Consider the following 20,403-nt stretch of genomic DNA (forward strand, 5'->3'; position numbering starts at 1 on the left):
TTTGAGATCTGGTTAAGGTTTTTTCACTTTATTACTCAAAAAGAGGAAACAACCGATTTTTAACTCACCAAACCCTCTGTAGGTGCGAATTCAATGATACATAGGAAAAGAGGGAAAAAGTAGACGACTGGACCAGCACTCGAACTTGATGACTGTTTTAGGGGCGGACTGGGTAGCGTAGTGGCTAACGCATCGGTACGGTATGCCGAAGGTCCCGGGTTCTAGTCTCGGTCCATCGTCCACTTTTTCACTCTGTGTATCGTTTAATTCACTTTCTATGTCTGTTATTTTCGGTTAAGAGCGTAGGCGTAGAAGGTTCGGAAGTGGGGTGGATTGAACAATGTACGAGCAGAGAGTAGGGCGAAGATTGAGTAATTTGCAGGCAGAGAGTACGGGCGAAGAGAAACCGTTTGCTGTTCAGGGAGATAACTGAAACAACAAATGGAGCCGCGGTGGCTATGGTAGAACGTTCACCTCTGGTGCATGGCGTCTCTCGTTCGATCCCAGCTCGCGCCAAATGATTTTGTGGTGGACAAACACCGTGTGTGTGTTTTTCGGGGCTCTCGCGTTTCCTCCCACTTTCTTCATTCCACCATTTCCTTCATTTTTCATCATCAACATCTCCTTTATAGCCTAGTCGGTATAACCGTATGACGTAAAACTCAAAGATTTCGTTTTTGAAACTCACCTCTGGCGCTTGGGGTTCCGGGTTCGAACCCAGCCCCCGCCAAGTGAACTTTGTGGTGGACAAACACCGTGTGCGTGGGTTTTCTCGGGGTTCTCCCGTTTCCTCCCACTTTCTTCATTCCACCATTTCATTCATTACTCATTATCACCGTCTCCTTTAGCCTAACCGACATAAGCGTAGTACGTAAAACTCAAAGATTTCATTTCATTTCGTTTTTGAAACAACGAATACTCTACTCATCATTGCTTCAACTTTTCTTCGCTTTTGATTCGTAGGCGGTACCGTTCTAATATGGACCCACGGCGAACCAGCACTGGAACAATTCGTATCTACTTTATAAAAATGAAAATTAACTTGTTTGTAAACCAACCATGGGAAAACGGTCAAACCTTTTTTATTTATTTATTTATTTATTTATTTATTTATTTTTTTTTGTCATCACCACCTACCTTGAATTGAGTTTTTATCATATCAATTTAATTAAAATGCTTAACCTAAGGTGGGAGCTGAAGGGGAGGGGATCATAATTTATGCTGAAAATTGAGTGCCTTACGAACTCTTCGAGCTAGGAACTTGAAATTCGGTATGTAAACTCTTCATTAAAATTAAATAGACACGCGTCCCTGCAAAAGATGTTCCTGAAGACCGGGAATAGTCAGGGAATTTATTTCCATGATTTTTTTTTAAGACACCCTAGCTATATTTTATAGAAGTCATGAATATTTTAACTGCCCATAGAACATATAAAGAAAACATGAGACAATCAAGACAGATTTAGAAAGAAGAAGAAGAAAAACTGAATAAAGAAAATTGTCCTTCGAAATAGAAACCTTAAGGAGTGCCGAAAGTGTTGAACTTCAAGCTTTAAAATTTGACTTTATTCCAAACACAGGAAGTTTGACGTATAATAAATATTTACAGTAAGAAATTAAGCTTATATTATATTTAAAATATAAAAAGGGAATAGTTGAATGGCTATGGGAGTGGTGAAGGCCAATTAATATATATATATATATATATATAAAACCTAACCATAAACGATAATGTTCGCGGTGTTAAGGACAGAGGCGGATCTTGAAGGTGAAAATGGGGGGCCAACTAGAACCCAGAGTATGATAGGTATATCATGATTTTACTGTTATCAGAGGTTGTTCAGCCTACGTTTGGCCGATTTCGTTCCTTCCCCCTCCCGGGCAGAATGGACTCACCCGACCTGTCTCGTGGCGTCCTGCAGTATTGTGCAGTGGCTCCCTGCGAACGGAGTTGTTTTTCCGCGCGGACGACAATAACGCACAAAACAGGACCACTGTTGTGAGTGTTGTGTTAAATTTGTTTCCAAGTGTGTGGTTTCCGCTCTGTGACCAAAATGGGAAGACTATGTTGGGGCTCTTTATGACGCCCACTTTAGTGTTTCTGTCATTAGAAAACAGTGCAAGAAGAATGGTTGCAACATCAGTTTAAGTGGAGTAAAAAATGTTCTTGAAAAGTACAAGTGCAACGAAGCTCCACCATTTGGATCACCAACGAAGTTGCCTAGGAAGCGGGAATGCACCAAGGCCACCTCCACCAGGCAGAGGAAACTTCGCAAAATGGCAATGCGGCAAACCGAGAGAAAGGCCCCAAGAACTTCAGAAGGTGGGTCCGTGTCTGTAAAGAATCCTTCCCAAAAGGGTTCATGGTCGTTACTGGCTACTGTTACCGAGGTAAATTGAAGATTCGTAGATTGGCGAAGAACTGCAAAATAAATTCGCAGTATTTTCAGGAGCAGATCATGCGGCCGATCTACGAGCATGAGATTACAACAATGTACGGAAATGACGCCAATATGGTGCGCATTCAGTGGACAAGGTCTCATCACATACCTCACGATCGTCCCTCGCATTCTACAGGGAGATGGAGGAGGCAAGTGGTATACAGGTGATACCTTTCATTGAGGTACCTGTTAAATCTCCAGGTGCAAGTCCTATGAACTATTTTGGATTTCGATTGCTGAAGCAGGCTTTTTGAAAACGGCGTGTGACAACTGTGGAAGGACTTTGGAGAGTAGTGCAAAGGGAATGGGACAAGATTCCCCTCCCAGTTCTTCAGAGAAGCCTATTACAGTAGAAATTAAGCTGTCGGGCTATTGTTAGGAACCAAGGGAAACACATCGAGCACTTACAGACCTGGTGCCATGGATTCTTCTGTAATTTTTAGGTAAGTCGAAATTGGCTACATGTAGACTGAACAACCTCTGTAAACTTTCAAAAATATAAAAACAATAGTTTAATTACATTTGTCACGCAAAAACTGGATGAGTCAAGGCTCCCCGACCCTGGGCTAGATCCGCCACTGTTTACGGGATAGGAAAAATTTACTTATTTAGTCATGGAAAGTCAGGGAAATCAATACCAGAATTTCGGTATGAACCCTGCAGTAGTTTCGTCTTCCTTCACTAAAATCCATTCTACATTCGTGCCTGACCACCTGATACTTCCACGGCTCTTTCTGTTTCCATTCTCTCCCTATCTCTTGCCCTATCTGAGGAAGAGTTGTAGCAAAAGTACTGGGCAGTTTTTAAAGAAAGGCCTGTTTGCGAATACAGTTTAAAATTATGCGTACCGTTGAGAATAAGTGCGTGTACTGGCTCCCGGCATCTCCTGTGTATAATTGTACGCTATGGTCATTCACGTCGTCAGTCTATACGCTCGGTAGTGTGCAAATCGAGCAGTTCACCGACTATGAAATATGGTCACCATCAGGTTCCTAACAGCATAAAACATGACAGCTGCGAATATTCATCACCAGCTATATGCGGTGAATGGTGACAATGCAGTGAGTGCGAAAATGGGTCAAATTGTTGAAGGAAAGGTTGGGAAAACGCCCATGACGCGAAACTGAAAATCTAATCAAATCTTTCAGCTAGGAGGAATTCGATTTTCCGCCGTACAGCCCAGACCTTGCGCCAGTGATTACCACTTCGTTCGCCATCTGAAGACATCTTGGGCGGCAAACGTTTAGACATTGAATATAATCGTGAATAACGGATTATTATCATAGATGGAATAGTTCTATGAAGACGATATGCAAAACATTTCCGTTCGTTACAGTAAATGTTTAAATCAGAAAGGAAATTTTGTGAAAAAGTACTAAATTTCGAAGACACCATAGTACATATACTTTGCTTTTTAGTGTGTGATTATGTTTTCAGGTTTGTAATTTGAGTAAAAGAAATTGGATTGAAGGAGCCTGTAATCTATGGAGTTTGTCTTGGATATGTTGGTCAAACCAATTTTCGTAGTCTAAGATAGAAGTGCTTGCATATTGTTAGTTTGTTGACTACCAGCAAATGTTGTTCTATTTGTGTGGAAAATACGTAATTGGATTAATTCATTTTAATAGCTTGTACATTTCACTTACTAGCAGAATTATGTATAATAAGTTGAAAATTATGTTACTTGATCTTTTGCAGCTGGTGTCATTTTAATATGACAGGACGCTTTATCAGCAATGCACTATTTGTATCAGTTCGAAAGGATCGGAAGTGGGGTGGTAGGTTCATTTCCAAAGATTGGTGTAATCTGTTGTGTTGTGTGTAACCAAGTACAAATATAACTTACATGACACGATGATACATCAGTAGAGTCAAAAATAAATCGAACTTTTATGGAATCCTTTATTGCAAGTGAAATAATACCATGTTTACACAAACACTATTTTGCAATTAATGATTTCGTGCAGTGACATACTTCTGGCATTGTGTACGTCACTTGTCAAAGCAGTTTGAAGGTCAGGGGACGGTAGCTCAGCGGCATAAACCTCACGTCTAGTCTGGGAATCCCTGGTTCGATCTCGGGCCAAATGGGTCTAAGATGGACAGCATCGTGTCCATGAATTTGTTCGTGCTTCTCCCGTTTCCTTCCACATTCTCATTGAACTGATAAATTCATAATCATTCACTTTCAGTAATTAACGTTTTCTTTAGCTTAAAGGGTATAACTGTAGGACGTTAACTTAAAAGATTTCATTTATTTTTTAAAATTCTGAAGCCCTAAAATAATCCCTTGGTACGCGTAGCGTAATCTCTTGATACGAGTGGTCTCGCGTTCGACTCCTGAGGGGGAGGCTTGGTCGAAAACATGTAACAGCTTTTTTTAGGCCAGCCATCCTGAGAGAGTTTCTTCCTGGGTTTTTATGATTCACACCAGGCAAATGCCGGGATAGTACGTAACATACAGGTCCCAGAGCGTTTCTTTCCTTTCCCACTCTTCTCCCATCCACTGATAGTATGCTCGCCGAGGGACGTTATCTCTCATACGTGACGGTTTAAGCCCGTATATGCCGGTAGTGCCTAGAAATATAAATAAGTAAATAATTCAGTTCTGAAGGCCATTTTTGTCACCTCCAGCAGAGCGCACGTCGAATCCGTCTTCTTCGACTGAAACAGTATGTCGTCAACTGTGTGAACTTGAACAACTGTGTGATCTTCTAAAAGAAGTGCTAAGCAGCAGCTAGTAATCTGATATTCTTGTCAACTCTGGCAATCATTTCATTAGTTCCTGCTCTGTTTCAGGATTTTGATTATCTTCAGTGGAAACACTGCCACTCGTGAATCATTTGTGCCAAGTGAACTTGGGTCCACGACATTACTTTCTGCCGGTACACTTAGTGTACTGAAGGACATGCTCTGTAAATGTCTTAATCAGTTAACACTAAATTTAATGCTCACTGGCTTCATATTTGCACCACACGGACAGACATCCTTAAGAAGACCGACACTTCTTCACCGTAATGTCACCCTTGATAGCTGCAATACCACATTAGCTAAATATTTACATATCTGCAGGAGATTCGTAGCAAATTCAACACTTTGACAGCCAAAGTTCCTTTCATTTTTGACTCGACTGGTATTCATATATTTATATTATTTTTTAGTTCATCTTACGAAATATATATTTGACAGTTGTAATTTTGATATTTTTTTTCTTATTAAGACAGTGAATTAACGTTGAAACCATTTGTTTACAGCAAAAAATATTGACCTGAAAGATGATAATGGTACCAAAGACAAGCGAAGACCCTTTAAGTTGCTTCCCCGTAGATTCCATCAACTGGTTGACCAGAGAAATGAATCAATCGCAAGCACGATTGAGATCAAGAGTAAGAAAAAGGAACTACTGGGAAGAAAATCGGATTTTATGTGAGTATTATTATTAGCTAAACTACATAATGGCATTCTTTTTAATGAATTAAGACGTAATCAATTCAAGTATGAACGCTTTTAGAATTCATTTAAAGCTAGAGGTTTAGGGATTTTAATAAATAATGTTTTATCTGATACAAGGAAATGTGTATAATGTAATTACCAAATTTTGTGTCAGATTTTGACTATTTGGAATTCATATTAGCGTAGTGCAATGCTGATTTCTTTATCAGAACTAAAAAAAAAAAAAAAAAAAAAAAAAAAAAGGACTGTTATGCCTCATATTTAGTAACAGTTTTAGATTTTCCCCACGGACGGACGAACAAAGTCATACAATAAGACTTCCAACTCTTATGCATGGTACAGTTTGGAAGACTAAAAAATTATATGAATTGAAGTTGAGTGATGACGTTAGGACGCCGATAGGGGTGGAACGGTTGGGGTTAATTTTAAAATTCAGCGAATTTTAAAAATTATTTTCTAATCTTATCGGTATGATTGAGTTATGGATATACTCGTAATCCATTCTTTTAAGTTTAGGACATGCTTCTGTAAAAATAAGATAAGACAAATGTGATCAGGTATTTGGAAGCGTTTGCATTGTATTCACTAATACAAGGTTTGACAATAATAATTCAGGACTGGTGCTGGTACTCTGTAACTACTAATGTCAAAAAATTGTTTATCATGTAGAATAAATGCTACGATATTCTTCTGTGGTTGGACATGCGAAGATTTGGTAAGAGAGCATCTGTCTGAACATCAGTCATCGAAGTCATCCTTCTCATTATTATCATGGATTCTTAGAGCATCCGTGTCTCGATCAGCAAATATATCCTTGTAACGTCATCTTTTTATATTTTAACTTGTTACATTTATAGCCCACAGTTCAAATCACAAAAATTGATATATGAGATTAAAGACCTTAATGGTTCTGACTTTTTATTCTTCTTATTTTATGTATATTTATTCTGTTGCCATAGCAACAACAGACAAATACCTATCTTCTTTTCAACAACTGACCTTACATCATCATTTATGTAAAATCAACACACATTCTACATTTTTTCTTCTTCTCCTTCTTATCAACAAATTGTGCATTTTTAAGCGCCGTTGCCCAAAATAACTACAAGAAAATGAAAGTAATTTATAGGTTAGATATACAATCTCGTTGTATCCTGGTTCCCATTGTCACGCATTCTTATATTGATAGCACCATATCTAGTCACCTGTGACAATGTGATTCACCAATGAAGAGTCTGACTCCACGGAGCTAATCAATTCTGTGCAGTACTCGACTCTCTGCGCTTTTTACTGTTCTGTCAAAGAATGAGGCACAAACTTTGCACAAGTCTTCATTTTTCCCGACCGTCTTCTTTCAGATCTGTCGGATCATTTTGCGGTTTGTGTACAGTACATCGTGAATCATGCAACAGTCTGGTTGCGTTCGGTCTCCTTAGAGCAAAACCGATCAGAGATGGCAAGAAGCGGTTTTTGAAATCGATTTAACGTTCTAAGAATATGTATCTTTTTCTCTCTTTACTCTGTATTCAAACCAGAAGTGGCAGAAATCAACCACTTTCGGTTTTAACGCTGATTGCTACCGAGTAAATATCGTAAGAGATTTTCTGCGAACGGTTTTCTGTAATCAATTAAGCCTCCAAGAATGCATTCCATCTTCATTGTAATCTCTCTACTAAAACCGAAAGCAGCAGAAATGAACTACTTCCGGTTTCAACGTTGATTGCTACAGAGTAAATACCGTAAGAGCTAGTGAGAAGCGGTTTTCTGTAATCAATTAAGTGTCCAAGAATGCATTCCATCTTCATTGTAATCTCTCTACTAAAACCGAAAAATAGCAGAAATGAACTTCCGGTTTCAACGTTGATTGCTACAGAGTAGAAGCGGAAATAAATAGCGATAAGTGATTTTCCGCAGTTAAGCGTCACATACCAATATATTCAAACTCCACTCTAATCTCTCGTCCGGTTTCAATATTAACCTGTATACACCGGGCAGAAATTTGAAAACGAAATCGTAGACTGTTGCGTTAGGGGCCATAGTTGACCCCCTAGTTACCTAAGGGTAATGATTGATACCTCGTTGGAAAGCTTATGAAACACTGATTCCAACGAGGCAACTTGCGCAATCCCCGTCCTATTCGTAAAAGAAGAAGAAACAAAATGAAATCCTAAAAATATGAAAAAATATAATTTGGGGATTCTGGCAACCCTTGCAGTCTCTTTACGTTGACAAAATTAAGCTAATATGTAGGCAATACACTTGCGACAATAATATGGTAGCCATTACTGCAATACAAAACGAGATAAAAGTTGAAAACAGAATTGCTATAAAACGTCCTGTAGATAACTTACGAGGGGCTGTTGCAGACCTTCACGTTGTCGGCCCTGGTGACCACCATAGTACCACATTATATGTACACCATTTTTTTATTATTGTCCGTAGAGAATACAGAAACAAGATTTATGCTTCTAGAACAATTCAGTGAAAATATATCTTGTCTTATATGGAACCGTCCAGAAAATAAATGTAATTTACGTCAAAAAAAATTTACGAAATTTGCCCCTCTCCTACTCCTCCCATATAAGCAACAAGTACTTTTGCAGGGCATTAGCGTGTAGTGGATTACTTCATTGCTTCACATACCAATTTTTATGACCATATCCCCAAGAGGAAAAAAAAACAACCGAAATTTACCCTTCCCCTTCTCCATGGTACCCCCAACATACATCAAATGCATCTCGGCGGCAAGCTTCATCCTTCAGCAACACATTCATACCAAAATGATCTTCCTAGCGTAATTAGGGGCTGAACTATTAAGGTTTAAGCCTTGACGCAGCAGTTGCGCCGTTCGGCGTTTGAACGTTGAATAAATATTACGGCATATAAACAAAACTTCTTCATGTGATGTACTCGTAACACTGTTACTTGTTCATTTGTTTTGGATGTATTTTCTATAAAATTGGGGTGAGCCAAATGTGTTTGTGATCAGCTATTAGGAAGCATTTGCATTGTAAATACATTATCATAGCCTTTATTTATGTATTTCTTCAGGTTAAACCGGAGTTTATCAACGTCCCTTGGAATATTGCATGATGGTCTACCACCGGAAGTCATTCAAGAGGCATTGCAAGAAGAAGAAACAAGAAGGCCCTCAGGTAGGTTACTATATCTGTTTTTACACACTCATCATTAGAGGCACGAGTTTTTCGCAATGCGCGGTAAAACGAAATGCGTCAGAATTAAGTAATTTTCAGTTACTTGACGTTTTATGATATTCTGTGTTGTGTGTTTTCATTGGTTTCCGTTGCGCGATAAAACGCGAAATTGGCAGTTTTGCGCGAAGTTTTTAACAACACGCGATATAACGCGAAATTTTAAAAATACGTTTTTATTACTTTAAAAACGCTAGTTTCCCGCTGACGGAACGGTAGAACGTGGCATGAATGGTGCATTTTGGGTGATTCGAATACGGCTACAGGGAACATGTTGTGCGTTAGCTATCGCAATCGCAGCTGGATGGGGAGTTCCGAAGTGATGATTGAAGTTTGTTGTAAATACATTTACATATGTGTGTCTTCCAATTGTGTTTTTTTTTTTTTTTCAAGTATGGACTGGTGATAAGTCATAAACGTACAAACTGAAGGAATAAAATGTGGAAACATATACATATATAAACATAACATAACATATATAAACATAACATGCATATGTTTAATGCTTAAATGTAACTTGTGCCTATGTGCTTTCAGGAGACAGCAAAACTTTCCTAGTCATAGTAAGTTTAGTTAGTGGTTTCCCTTCAGTTTGATTTTTAAAAAAATGTAATTTTCTATAAGTGAAATTGACGGTGTCAAGTGAAATATTCAGTATATTTTGTGTTTAGGTAATTAATGGTTTGTTTTTATAGTGATTTATCAATAAAAGAAACAATTGTAAAAATATCAGGGAATTGTATTCCACAAGAGCTACAAAATGCGACAAAACGCGAAATATGAAAAACGAAACGCGAAATTTTCAAATTCTTAGTGCGAAAAACTCGTGCCCCTACTCTCTCAGTTACTCTCGTATCATGCTTGATGTGTCTTTTTTCCCCTTCTTTCGTCCTTGTTATGTTATTGTATGTTTATTTATTGAAGTTTACCGTCCCTTTCCAACTCGAGGCTATATAAGATGTGGATCTACAGTGTAAAATAGAATCCGAACTGCTGTAATGAGTTCAAATTTCAAAGCTTTTCCACCAGCATTTACATTACATACATTATTTTTGTAACTGCACTTTCAAAACCGCTGTTTTATAGTCTCAGGGAATATCAACATCCTATATTGGTTAAAATAGTAGTTTTGGCGTTGCATATTCAAATATGAAATAACTGGTAACAAATACACGAATAAACATATTCATTTTTCAAATTGCGTCAATCTTATTTTTTCTAAACTCTTTTAATCCTATTTTTCCACAGCAGTTCTGAATAAGCTTTAACCCTTTTAATCTTTCGGAAATTGCTGCTCTCTCCCTAATTACCTTAGATTCATGTTTCGCGTCATTATTTATTTCTTTTCTTTTTTTTTTTTCTTTCTTTTTTTTTCTACTGCAGCGAGGTTAGGGTCATAAGACCCTCTCTTACACCCTACTACTAACAAAAAAAAAAAAAAAAAAAAAATTGATACAATAAAAAAGGTACATTGATTCATATTACACACGCATGTACAGGGTGTCTACTGGTCATGAAAGTCATGAAAAAGTCATATATTTTGCTTAGTGGTCATGAAAGTAATGAAAAAGTCCTTTATTTACCCAACTGGTCATGAAAATCTGAAATCTCAGAGTATATTTTTATACTTCATACTTTTATACCTCATACTGCATGTACTGAAACAGTTGTATCAGGTCAGTAATTGTGAGAATTTCCCCCACCAGTTAGTGCTGGCTAACTGGTACTTTACTGTCTTCCTAGCTGCTCCCCATTTCATCTTCTAGTCTCTGTAATATAGTAACAACTTTTTACTGTCCAACTTTGTGATCTGCTATTTCTTTACTTCTAAGAAATGTAAATTGTGTAGTTTTGGGCCTTTAGACTTATGCAAATAATATTATTCGTTTGAGTTTGCAGATTTTAAATTTGATGATCTATTTTTTTAAAACGAATTTCTTTTATAAATTGTTTTGTCTTTGGGCAGTTCTCTAAGTGCTTAATTTTTGACAAATTTCTGCTAGATGGATAATTATACTCAGAATTAAAACTTCAAATACAGTATAGAGTGATTAACTGGTAAGAGCAGGCCCGTATTTAGGTAAGTGCTATTCTGTGCTCGAGCACAAGGCGGCAGAATTTTAGATTCTTTCTTTAAGATTCACAATAAGTGATATTTAAGACTAGCAACCCGCATAGTTCCGATGCACCACTGATGGTAGGGGTTTATTATTACTAATGGTAAATTTTTATCGCCGTGGTCATGAAAATTTGAACAAAAAGGTCATGAAAAGTCATGAAAAAGTCATGAATTTACTTTCTGGTATTCCAGTAGACACCCTGATGTACATAAACACAAAACACACGCACGCACTCACACACACATGTTTACTAAGAATACAATATAAGAATAATTAATACAATACAAAACTATATAAATATTACAGTTGCAAAGAATCTTACAAAAGTTTTGTGTTATGTTTGTTAAAAATGAGGTATGTTCAGAGGACTGGTTCTGCTTTAGCAAATTTTTCGTTTCCAAGGCAAATTTTGATTATAAGTTTCTTGCACTGGAAAGTAAACTGTTTCAGAGACGGATCCTAGTAGGTACGAATGATTTGCCGTATGTCCCCGTGCGATGTGCAGGAAGTAGCAAAGAATTACCTCCTCTAGTGACGCAGCAGTGACGGGCAACGAATTGGTAATTATTGTTTAAAATTGAGGGGCCCTGTTTGCAACGGTGCGGAACACTTTACTAAAATGTGATGTTTCCTCCGAAGGTAGAGCGATAGCCAGCCAAACCATTCAATGCCGGGGTAATATGGTCGTAGCGACGGAGATTAAGTATAAATCGAAGGTATGTGTTGTGCATACGTTCCAATTTAGCCGTTTAGCCAAAAGAGTAGTGGATAGGTTATTCAAAAAGAAAGAACAGTTTTCAAACATTTATTTCTTCCAAACTACAAAAGATAGAAACATGATTCGAACGTTACTTTATTAAGAAAAGTTTACAATTTAAACAGCCCGGATAGAAGTTCCAATCTCGGCCGCATTGGCGCTGTTGTTTTTTGTTTGTCAGTAGTGAAATGGCGGCGTCACCACAGAAGAAGTGTTTTTGTGTGCTACAATTGGCAAAACTTGAGTCCATTGTTGCAGTTCAGCGAGCATTGCGCAGTCAATTTAATAAACAACCGCCGCATCATAAGCAAATTTACGAGTGGCATCGAAAATTCGTAGAAGATGGTTGCATCTGCAAAGGGAAAAGCACGGGACGTCTATGCACATCAAACGAGAATGTCGAGCGTATTCGTACACTTTACGAAAGGAGCCCAAAGAAATCCACATCACGAGCAAGCAAATAACCAGCGGTATGGCGAGTTCTAAAACATCGTCTGTACATGAAGCCATACAAAATGCAGTTATTGCAAGCATTGCATCCTGACGACCACAAGAAAAGGTACGAATTTTGCATTAGCATGTTAGATTATATGGAAGAAGACAATTTTGCTCAACGATTAATTTTTTTTACGATGAATCCACTTTTCATCTTTCTGGTAAAGTTAATCGCCATAACGTTAGAATTTGGGCAAGTGAAAATCCGAATTGTTGAAGCTGTGAATTCGAAACTAGAGACCAGCTGATACGTGTGTGGCAAAAAATGAGCCACCGTTTTGACATTGAATGCACACCATAATTACTAACAAGAAATTGTAAACTTTTGTTAATCAAGTAACGTTCGAATCATGTTTCTATCTTTTGTAATTTGGAAGAAATAAATGTTTGAAATCTGTTCTTTCTTTTTGAATAACCCTGTATACTATGTCACATAGTCAAATATAGGAAGCAGAAGCGCCTGTACCAATTGAGTCCTTTGTTTTACTGAAAGAAAGTGTTTTAGTTTGTTGAGAGAGTGCAATGTAGGGTAAACTTTCTTGGTTGTATTAATTACATGTTTGTTCCACGTGAGATGATTATCCATTGTAATACTTAAATTTCTCACCTCCTTAGCGTAATCTATTTTGTGCCATTATCTTTGGAATCAATTAGGATTTCAAATATCACGCACATACCTCACAAATCGAAAATTCGGATGTTTTCGGCAAATTAAAATAAAAAAAAGTTTGGACGCCCATAATGGCGCCCAGAGAACGTCAAAAAGAACATTTCTTTGCTTTGAGACATTTTTCAAATTACTGAAATATTGCTAATAGGTATAGAAATAAAATAATAATAATAATAACTTGCAGCAAAAAGTGTATTGTAAAATTGCTAACAGATAGAGAGATAATAAATAAATAAATAAATAAATAAAAGAACTTTACGAGACTTCTGCTCTAACGCCAATATCCTTTGGAACGTAGTTTGTACATAATTATTTTTTCAGAATGAAGTACGTTTTGAATGAAACCATACACATGTCTCTTCTTGAGACATTTTCCTGAGAAGGACTGTATATATATTTTTTCTTGATTGGGCACCTGTAACAGGGCTCCCGTCAAGTGCCTGCACAACACATGTACTGAGAACTTTTACATTTTTAGGTTATATACAGATACTCATCAAACTAATGGAAACATCTGATAAAGTGTAACTTGCCAGGTTAAAATGGCGTTGGACCACCTTTCGCCTTTAGAACAGCTCTGATGTAACGTGGAATGGAGTCATAGAGGTCATGAATGGTAGCAAGGTATAGTGAATGATGAATAGTAGGTCGTACACCATTTCGCGCCGAATACGTCACTCAGTTTCATAAGCAAAATTAGTGGCGGAAACCTGCGCCTTATTCGTGTTTCCAAAACGAGCCACAATTGTTCAGTTATGTTCAAGTCTGGAGGTTGGGCGGGCCAGGGGAGGTGTTCAACTTTATCGCGATGTTTCATCAAACCACATCGCGAAAGTTTCAGTTGTGTAAATAGGCGCATTATCATTCTGGAATTTGACGTCATTGTCGAAATCATCTGTGCTATACGATGCAGATGGTCTTCTATAATAGCGATATAATCACGGGCAGTGACGCGACTGGTATCAGCACAGAACCCACTGAAAACCAAGATATTCACGACATTACGCATAGCATCACAATCTACGCCATGTTTCACGTCTAGTCGGATATACTGCAAATCACACGCTTGTTTGAACATCCGGTACACACAAACACGGTCTATGGTTTTGAAATAACGTAAATGACGACTCATCCAACCATATCACACGTATCCAGTCATCAGCAGTCCATGTTGCATGTCCACGGTACCACTGACTTCGCTAAAGCGTGATGTCCTTGTCAGCGGTTTCACCGTGCAACCCGACCTTGTATGTCTATGTTATGTAACTCGTGCGGATTCTAATTGTCGACACAGGCTGTGTGAGGTGCTGCTTAAGTTCCTTTGAGGTTTTTATTATTTCGCTTTGACGGTGCAACTTAGGAGAGGAGGAAGAGGAAAATACAAAAAAATGATCGACATTAGTGTCGAATCCGTAGTTTTCGGAATCGCTGAGATGAATAGTGACACTTCTGATGCCGTTTAAATTTAAATTCCGCCCCGCAAGTTGAAAGAGAGGAAGGGGAAATATGTAAAAATGATCGAAAATGGCCGATATTAGTGGCAAATCCATAATTTTCGAAGTCGCTGAGACGAACAGTGATACTTCCGATGCCGTTTAAGTCAAAATTCAGCCACACAACTTGGGGAAAGGGAAGATATATCAGGGTGTCTACTGATACTGGAAATACTGGAAAAACTTGAATTATACTGGAATTTAATTTTGATACTGGAATTTTGATCCACATACTGGAAAAATCATGAAACTTAATTTATCAATAATACTTTTTTTTATAATTGTTTTAATAGTTTTAGAAACAATTTTGTATCCATTGAGATTGTTATTTTTTCCAGGGCAAGAGTTGTATACATTTTGTAATTACACATTTAAAGCAATGGTAGGAGTAGAGGGTTGTGAGGGGAGTAAGGAGGCCCTTTAAAAATGTTTAAAAAAAATTATTGTATTTCAAAAAATCAAGGTTAACTAAATTTATTTAAAATAAAATATTCTTTTGATGGTAAAACAATTACAAACCTGAAATCATCAATAGTGTGATTATTCCTAAAGAACTTTTAAAAAAAATCATTGTATTAATGTTAGTACTTAAAAAAAACAAACAGATGTATTCACTACTCCAAATGTTATAACTGATCCAAGTCCAATTTTCTTAGCTACTATGTCCTATCTTATTGTATATACAATAAATACTTGCGTTCTTCAATACACCTTTATTATTAATCTGTGCCCATTGCACTCTTTATTTATCACAATTCATCCTTATCCTGTCCACAGCTATTACATACTTAATATCCACAATATCTTCACAATAATTCATATCACAAACATCAACTTAAACATGCATCATAATTCTGTTTCTTATTTGCACAGACTAGGTCTTTTTACTACATATAGGATATACTCATATTTGTAAGCACTTACAGCCCATTTCTATTTCCAACAATTCTCCCCCCTGTACAAAATTAGAACGTACCAAAATAAACCAACATCATACAAAAAATGAGACAAACAGCTTAAACTCAATCTGCACCTCATACCAATTACAGAATCAATAGTACCGGTAATCAACCTAACCTAACAAACTAATGAGTCAATATTTTTACCGAACCTTCTCCACAGTCTATTTAACAATGAGTCAAAAACTCTTATGACCTGGAAGCCTCTTTTAATCTATTATCCAAATGCATATACCAGGTTGCTACCTTATTATCTAAATTCTCAATCTTCAATGTATTTATATCCAAGTTTTTCTTTATTTTTCCTATATCAACGTGCACGTGTTTTAATACTTCCTCACGTTTTTTCAATTCTCCAAGAACTAACTTCTCCAATATATCATAACGTTTTTTAAGTTGATCTAGATCATTATCCCTCTTTTTTAATTCTGCTGTCAAATCGTGCAGCCATTCGACTTTACCCGTAGCACTGCTCTGTTCCAAAATTTTGGGTTCTTTTTCTTCTTTCAAATCCTCTTCAACTTTTTCGCCGGTTTCTTTCACTATTTCTTCTACCGTATTCTTGCTTGTAATAACTTCCGATGAACTTGACTTGCTATCTGCAAAAGTACTTGTGTTTTTGTCTTCTAGAACTTTCTTACTCTTTTTCCCTTTCCTTTTGTTTTTATTACCATACGTTATCCTATGCCCATCGTTGTCGTGCACTTCAGTATCTTCCTTAGACTCACACTCAGCAATTACTTTTGGATTATTGTTTATTTCCTGCTTGTCTTGATTGTGATTTACCACTGTACTGCTCTGTTCGAAGCTTTTATTCTTATTCTGTACTGCTGCGTCAATTACACCCAAATCTTGTATAGACTGGTCTGTCGTTGGTTGTGCATCTACATCATTCTCGTTTGAGATCAACGAACTGTTACAATTTACATTTGCATTTGGCAACGGACTGATAGACTTGATGACCGTACTACTTGTTTGATCACTACCATTATCATTACCTTGCACTAATTTTGTTTGCGGTTGTTCTATAGGCTGAACATTATTTGAAATCTTTTTATGTCTGCATGCGTAGGCGAAATGATTCATTCCATTGCAAGAAAAACATTGCTTTCTATATGCCGGACAGTTCTTAAACTCATGATATTTCTTACACCTTCCGCAAGGAAACTTATATTTTCTATATTTAGACCGATATGAACACCGTTTACAAACAGCTGGTAACTTATGCTGGCTATTTTGTGTTTGGTAGGCATACACCTGAACGTTCGCACTCTCCATATCACAAGCTAGCTGTGCTGCTTGCGGAAACGACAAATTGTCTGTAGACAGTAAAGCATTTCGTATTTGATTGCTAGATAATCCAAAAATTAATTGGTTACATAAAGCAAGTTCTTCAAATTGTTCAAATGCACAAGTTGAAACAGCGTTCTGAAGATCTGTAATAAACTGCTCAACACTTTGTTGGTTTTGTTGCTTCATCGAATGAAATTTGAAACGATATGCCCATTTGCTGCACTTCATGTCTGAGTTACTCATAACTACCTTATCACTTTGATCTTGCTTCGAACCTGAAAAAGTTGCCATAATATTTATATATGGAAGCGTTGTTCAAAATCGACTGCGCCAATTGTTAGTACTTAAAAAAACAAACAGATGTATTCACTACTCCAAATGTTATAACTGATCCAAGTCCAATTTTCTTAGCTACTATGTCCTATCTTATTGTATATACAATAAATACTTGCGTTCTTCAATACACCTTTATTATTAATCTGTGCCCATTGCACTCTTTATTTATCACAATTTATCCTTATCCTGTCCACAGCTATTACATACTTAATATCCACAATATCTTCACAATAATTCATTTCACAAACATCAACTTAAACATGCATCATAATTCTGTTTCTTATTTGCACAGACTAGGTCTTTTTACTACATATAGGATATACTCATATTTGTAAGCACTTACAGCCCATTTCTATTTCCAACAATTAAGGCACAGGAATTTTGCTGATAGTTATACTGAATATACTGGAATTTTGAAAATGAAACTCAGTAGACACCCTGTATATAAAAATGATCGAAAATGACCGATATCTGAGAGCGCTTCAGGAATAGTAAAAAGTGACTGACTGACGAATCATATTACTAATTTTTCGTATTTTAACCCAGCGAATCGGGTGATTGACGCTATAGGATTCTAAGCCTCACTGAAGTTTTAGTTTATGGATAAATTCTAAGTGATAATTTTATTCTATTAAGTCGTACTAATACATTTTCTGAACTGTTATTGCGAACGCCATTAAATTTTCACTAAAACATTTGTATCGTTCAACTTTACTTTTATTATAACTCTGTAAACAATTCGTTCTAACTAGAGAACTCATTGCGTCCACCGATTTGCCCTTTTTCTTTCCTAGGGCACGGTGACTCAGTGGTAATGTGCTTACCTCTTTTGTGTGAGGTCCCTGGTTCAATCCCGCCCAAGCAAGTTTGTGATGGACAACATCGTGTCCAAAGGTTTTCTCGGAATACTCCCGTCTGCTCCCACATTCTCATTTTACCAATTTTTCCATCAACATTCACTTGCCTTAATCAACGTTTCCCTTAGCCCAAAGGGCATAATCGTGGGACGTTAAACTGAAATTTCCTTTTTTTTCCTATTAAGTGACCGATTGTCCTTGGTTATTGAGCTTCTCAATTTTTTTGTTCAGAATATAATTATTATTATTATTATTTTTTTTTTGTCGTGTCATAATGAAAAAAGTGAAACTTATTATTTCTTCGTTAAAGTTTAAAAAAACAGGCATAAAGCCGTTGGAATTTTTTTTTTTTAAGTTTTTTTTCGAGCCTTTGCATCTCTATATACCACTTAAAGAAAAACATTTTTCACAGTACAGCTGAAGCCCTGATGAGTGATTAGAACAGAAACATTAACATATTTGAGTTGAGTTGAATCTTGATTTTGAGTTTAACGTCCCGTTCAGCAGCGAGGCTATATGATAAGTGGACCTACTGATTAACGTGGAATCCGAACCACATGAGCTCCGCCGGGAAATAAATATATTTGAAGCTATAACGTTTGCTACAGACAATCCATCATGAATGGTTTATGTATTTTGTTTGCAAAACGTTAGAATTTAAAGTTTAACCATGCCTGAAATGATTATTTTATTATATAACTAGCTGAAATACCCATTCCTCGCATGAGTCAGATAAAATATCTATGTAAACAAACTAAACAAGGAAATAAAAAAAAAATCGGTCATTTTCTACTACTTTTACATATTCCGGTAAACTCCCCCTGAGACCCCGGTTCGCCTACAATGGTAGCTGAATTTGAAAGTCATCGTTAAAGGAAGTGTCACCATTGATCTCAGCGACCGCCAAAGCTATGGATTTGACACTAATATCGGTCATTTTTGATTATTTTTGCATTCTCGGTACCGCCCTACCCCCAGGTGACACCGGCCCGCAGCCAAATGATGTGAATTTGGAAGTTAATGCGATCGGAGTTTCACCATTGATCTTCGTGATCGCGAAAACTATGAATCCGACGCCAATATCGGTCATTTTCTGCTCCTTTTACATGTCCCGATACCCCCTCCCTGAGACCCTCTGGTTCTAATTTTGAAAAAACACTTCGCCTTGGTCTTGGACCAAGGTACCCGCGACCAAAATTTGGTAACTCTCGGTCCATTCATCTGGTCCCCAGGCCACATAGACAGACAGACAGACACACAAACAAACTCTTTGTTTTATTTATATTAGATGGAAACCATGAGATATGATCGAAACACATTAGTGTATTTTAATATAAGTAAATTACCAGTGATGAAGGTGGAGGGGTGGGTTCATTCAAAGGCACTCCAAAATTTAGTTTAATTGTTCAAGTCACGGATCAGTTCAGTTCTCTCAGTAGTTAACCTGTGTTACACCGTAATATTTAATAAAATGAAATGATTTCGAGAGCCGCTTCTACGTTCCTCATCGATCACTCCATGGAGAAACCCAAACTTCGAAGAAGTCAGTCTTATTAATAATTTTATAACACTGCATTGTAACATGAGTCACTCTTTTTAGAAAACTTGTTTGGTTGGCCAACTAGTTTCTATAATGAAATGAATTCTTACATTGAATATTAGAAAAGCTGATAATATAGTGAATATGAGAAAGCTAATGATATTTCCATTTTGTTAAATATTACAGCATAATACGCGTTATTGATGGTGTGTATTGTTACATCTAAAGAATATTAATGAATTTATTTTCTTGGCAGTCAACTTCGGTGATCCATCGTCTTTCGATGACGCTCAGGTTGAAGGTGACAGTACTCAGCCCACTGCTTCAGCTTCAGACAGTACTCAGCCCACTGCCTCAGCTCCAGTTCCCTTGCCGGAATCCTTGCCTAATCCCACAGCCACAGAGGGTGTCCCAGTGGAGGAAGTTCCTCCACAGGACCACCCACCAGAACAAATGGATGTGGGACCTGCTCAGGGCTCTCAAGATCATCAAACAACCGATACCGTAAATGCTCAAATGGAGGATGGCGTAGATCATCAAACGGAGGATGATGTGGATAATCAAACAGAGGATGGCGGAGATCATCAAACAGAAGACGCCGTGGAACACCAAACGGAAGTTGCAGTGAATTCCCAAACAGAGGATGCTGTGAACAAAACTTCTGAACCGAAACCTGTGTCAGAGGAGTCAGCACCAGTGAAGGAGAGGGAAAGAGCTAATAAACGGTAAGTTAACTTGATATATAATAATCAGACCCGTTATAATCAGGGTTCAAAT

The 20,403-nt window shown here is 37.3% G+C and overlaps 1 protein-coding gene across 1 annotated transcript in view; it reads left to right on the forward strand.

Annotated features, from left to right (window-relative positions):
- Nucleotides 1-20,403, forward strand: part of LOC145681123 (condensin-2 complex subunit H2-like) — a 106,566-nt gene that overhangs the window by 25,265 nt on the left and 60,898 nt on the right. The window contains exons 6-8 of the mRNA XM_081752549.1: nt 5,696-5,867; nt 8,946-9,049; nt 19,883-20,351. Coding sequence (XP_081608675.1) covers nt 5,696-5,867; nt 8,946-9,049; nt 19,883-20,351 — 745 coding nt within the window. The remainder of the gene's footprint in view (nt 1-5,695; nt 5,868-8,945; nt 9,050-19,882; nt 20,352-20,403) is intronic.

Source organism: Thermobia domestica, chromosome 3 (genome assembly GCF_964235325.1).
Source record: "Thermobia domestica chromosome 3, izTheDome1.hap1.1, whole genome shotgun sequence".
NCBI lineage: Eukaryota > Metazoa > Arthropoda > Insecta > Zygentoma > Lepismatidae > Thermobia > Thermobia domestica.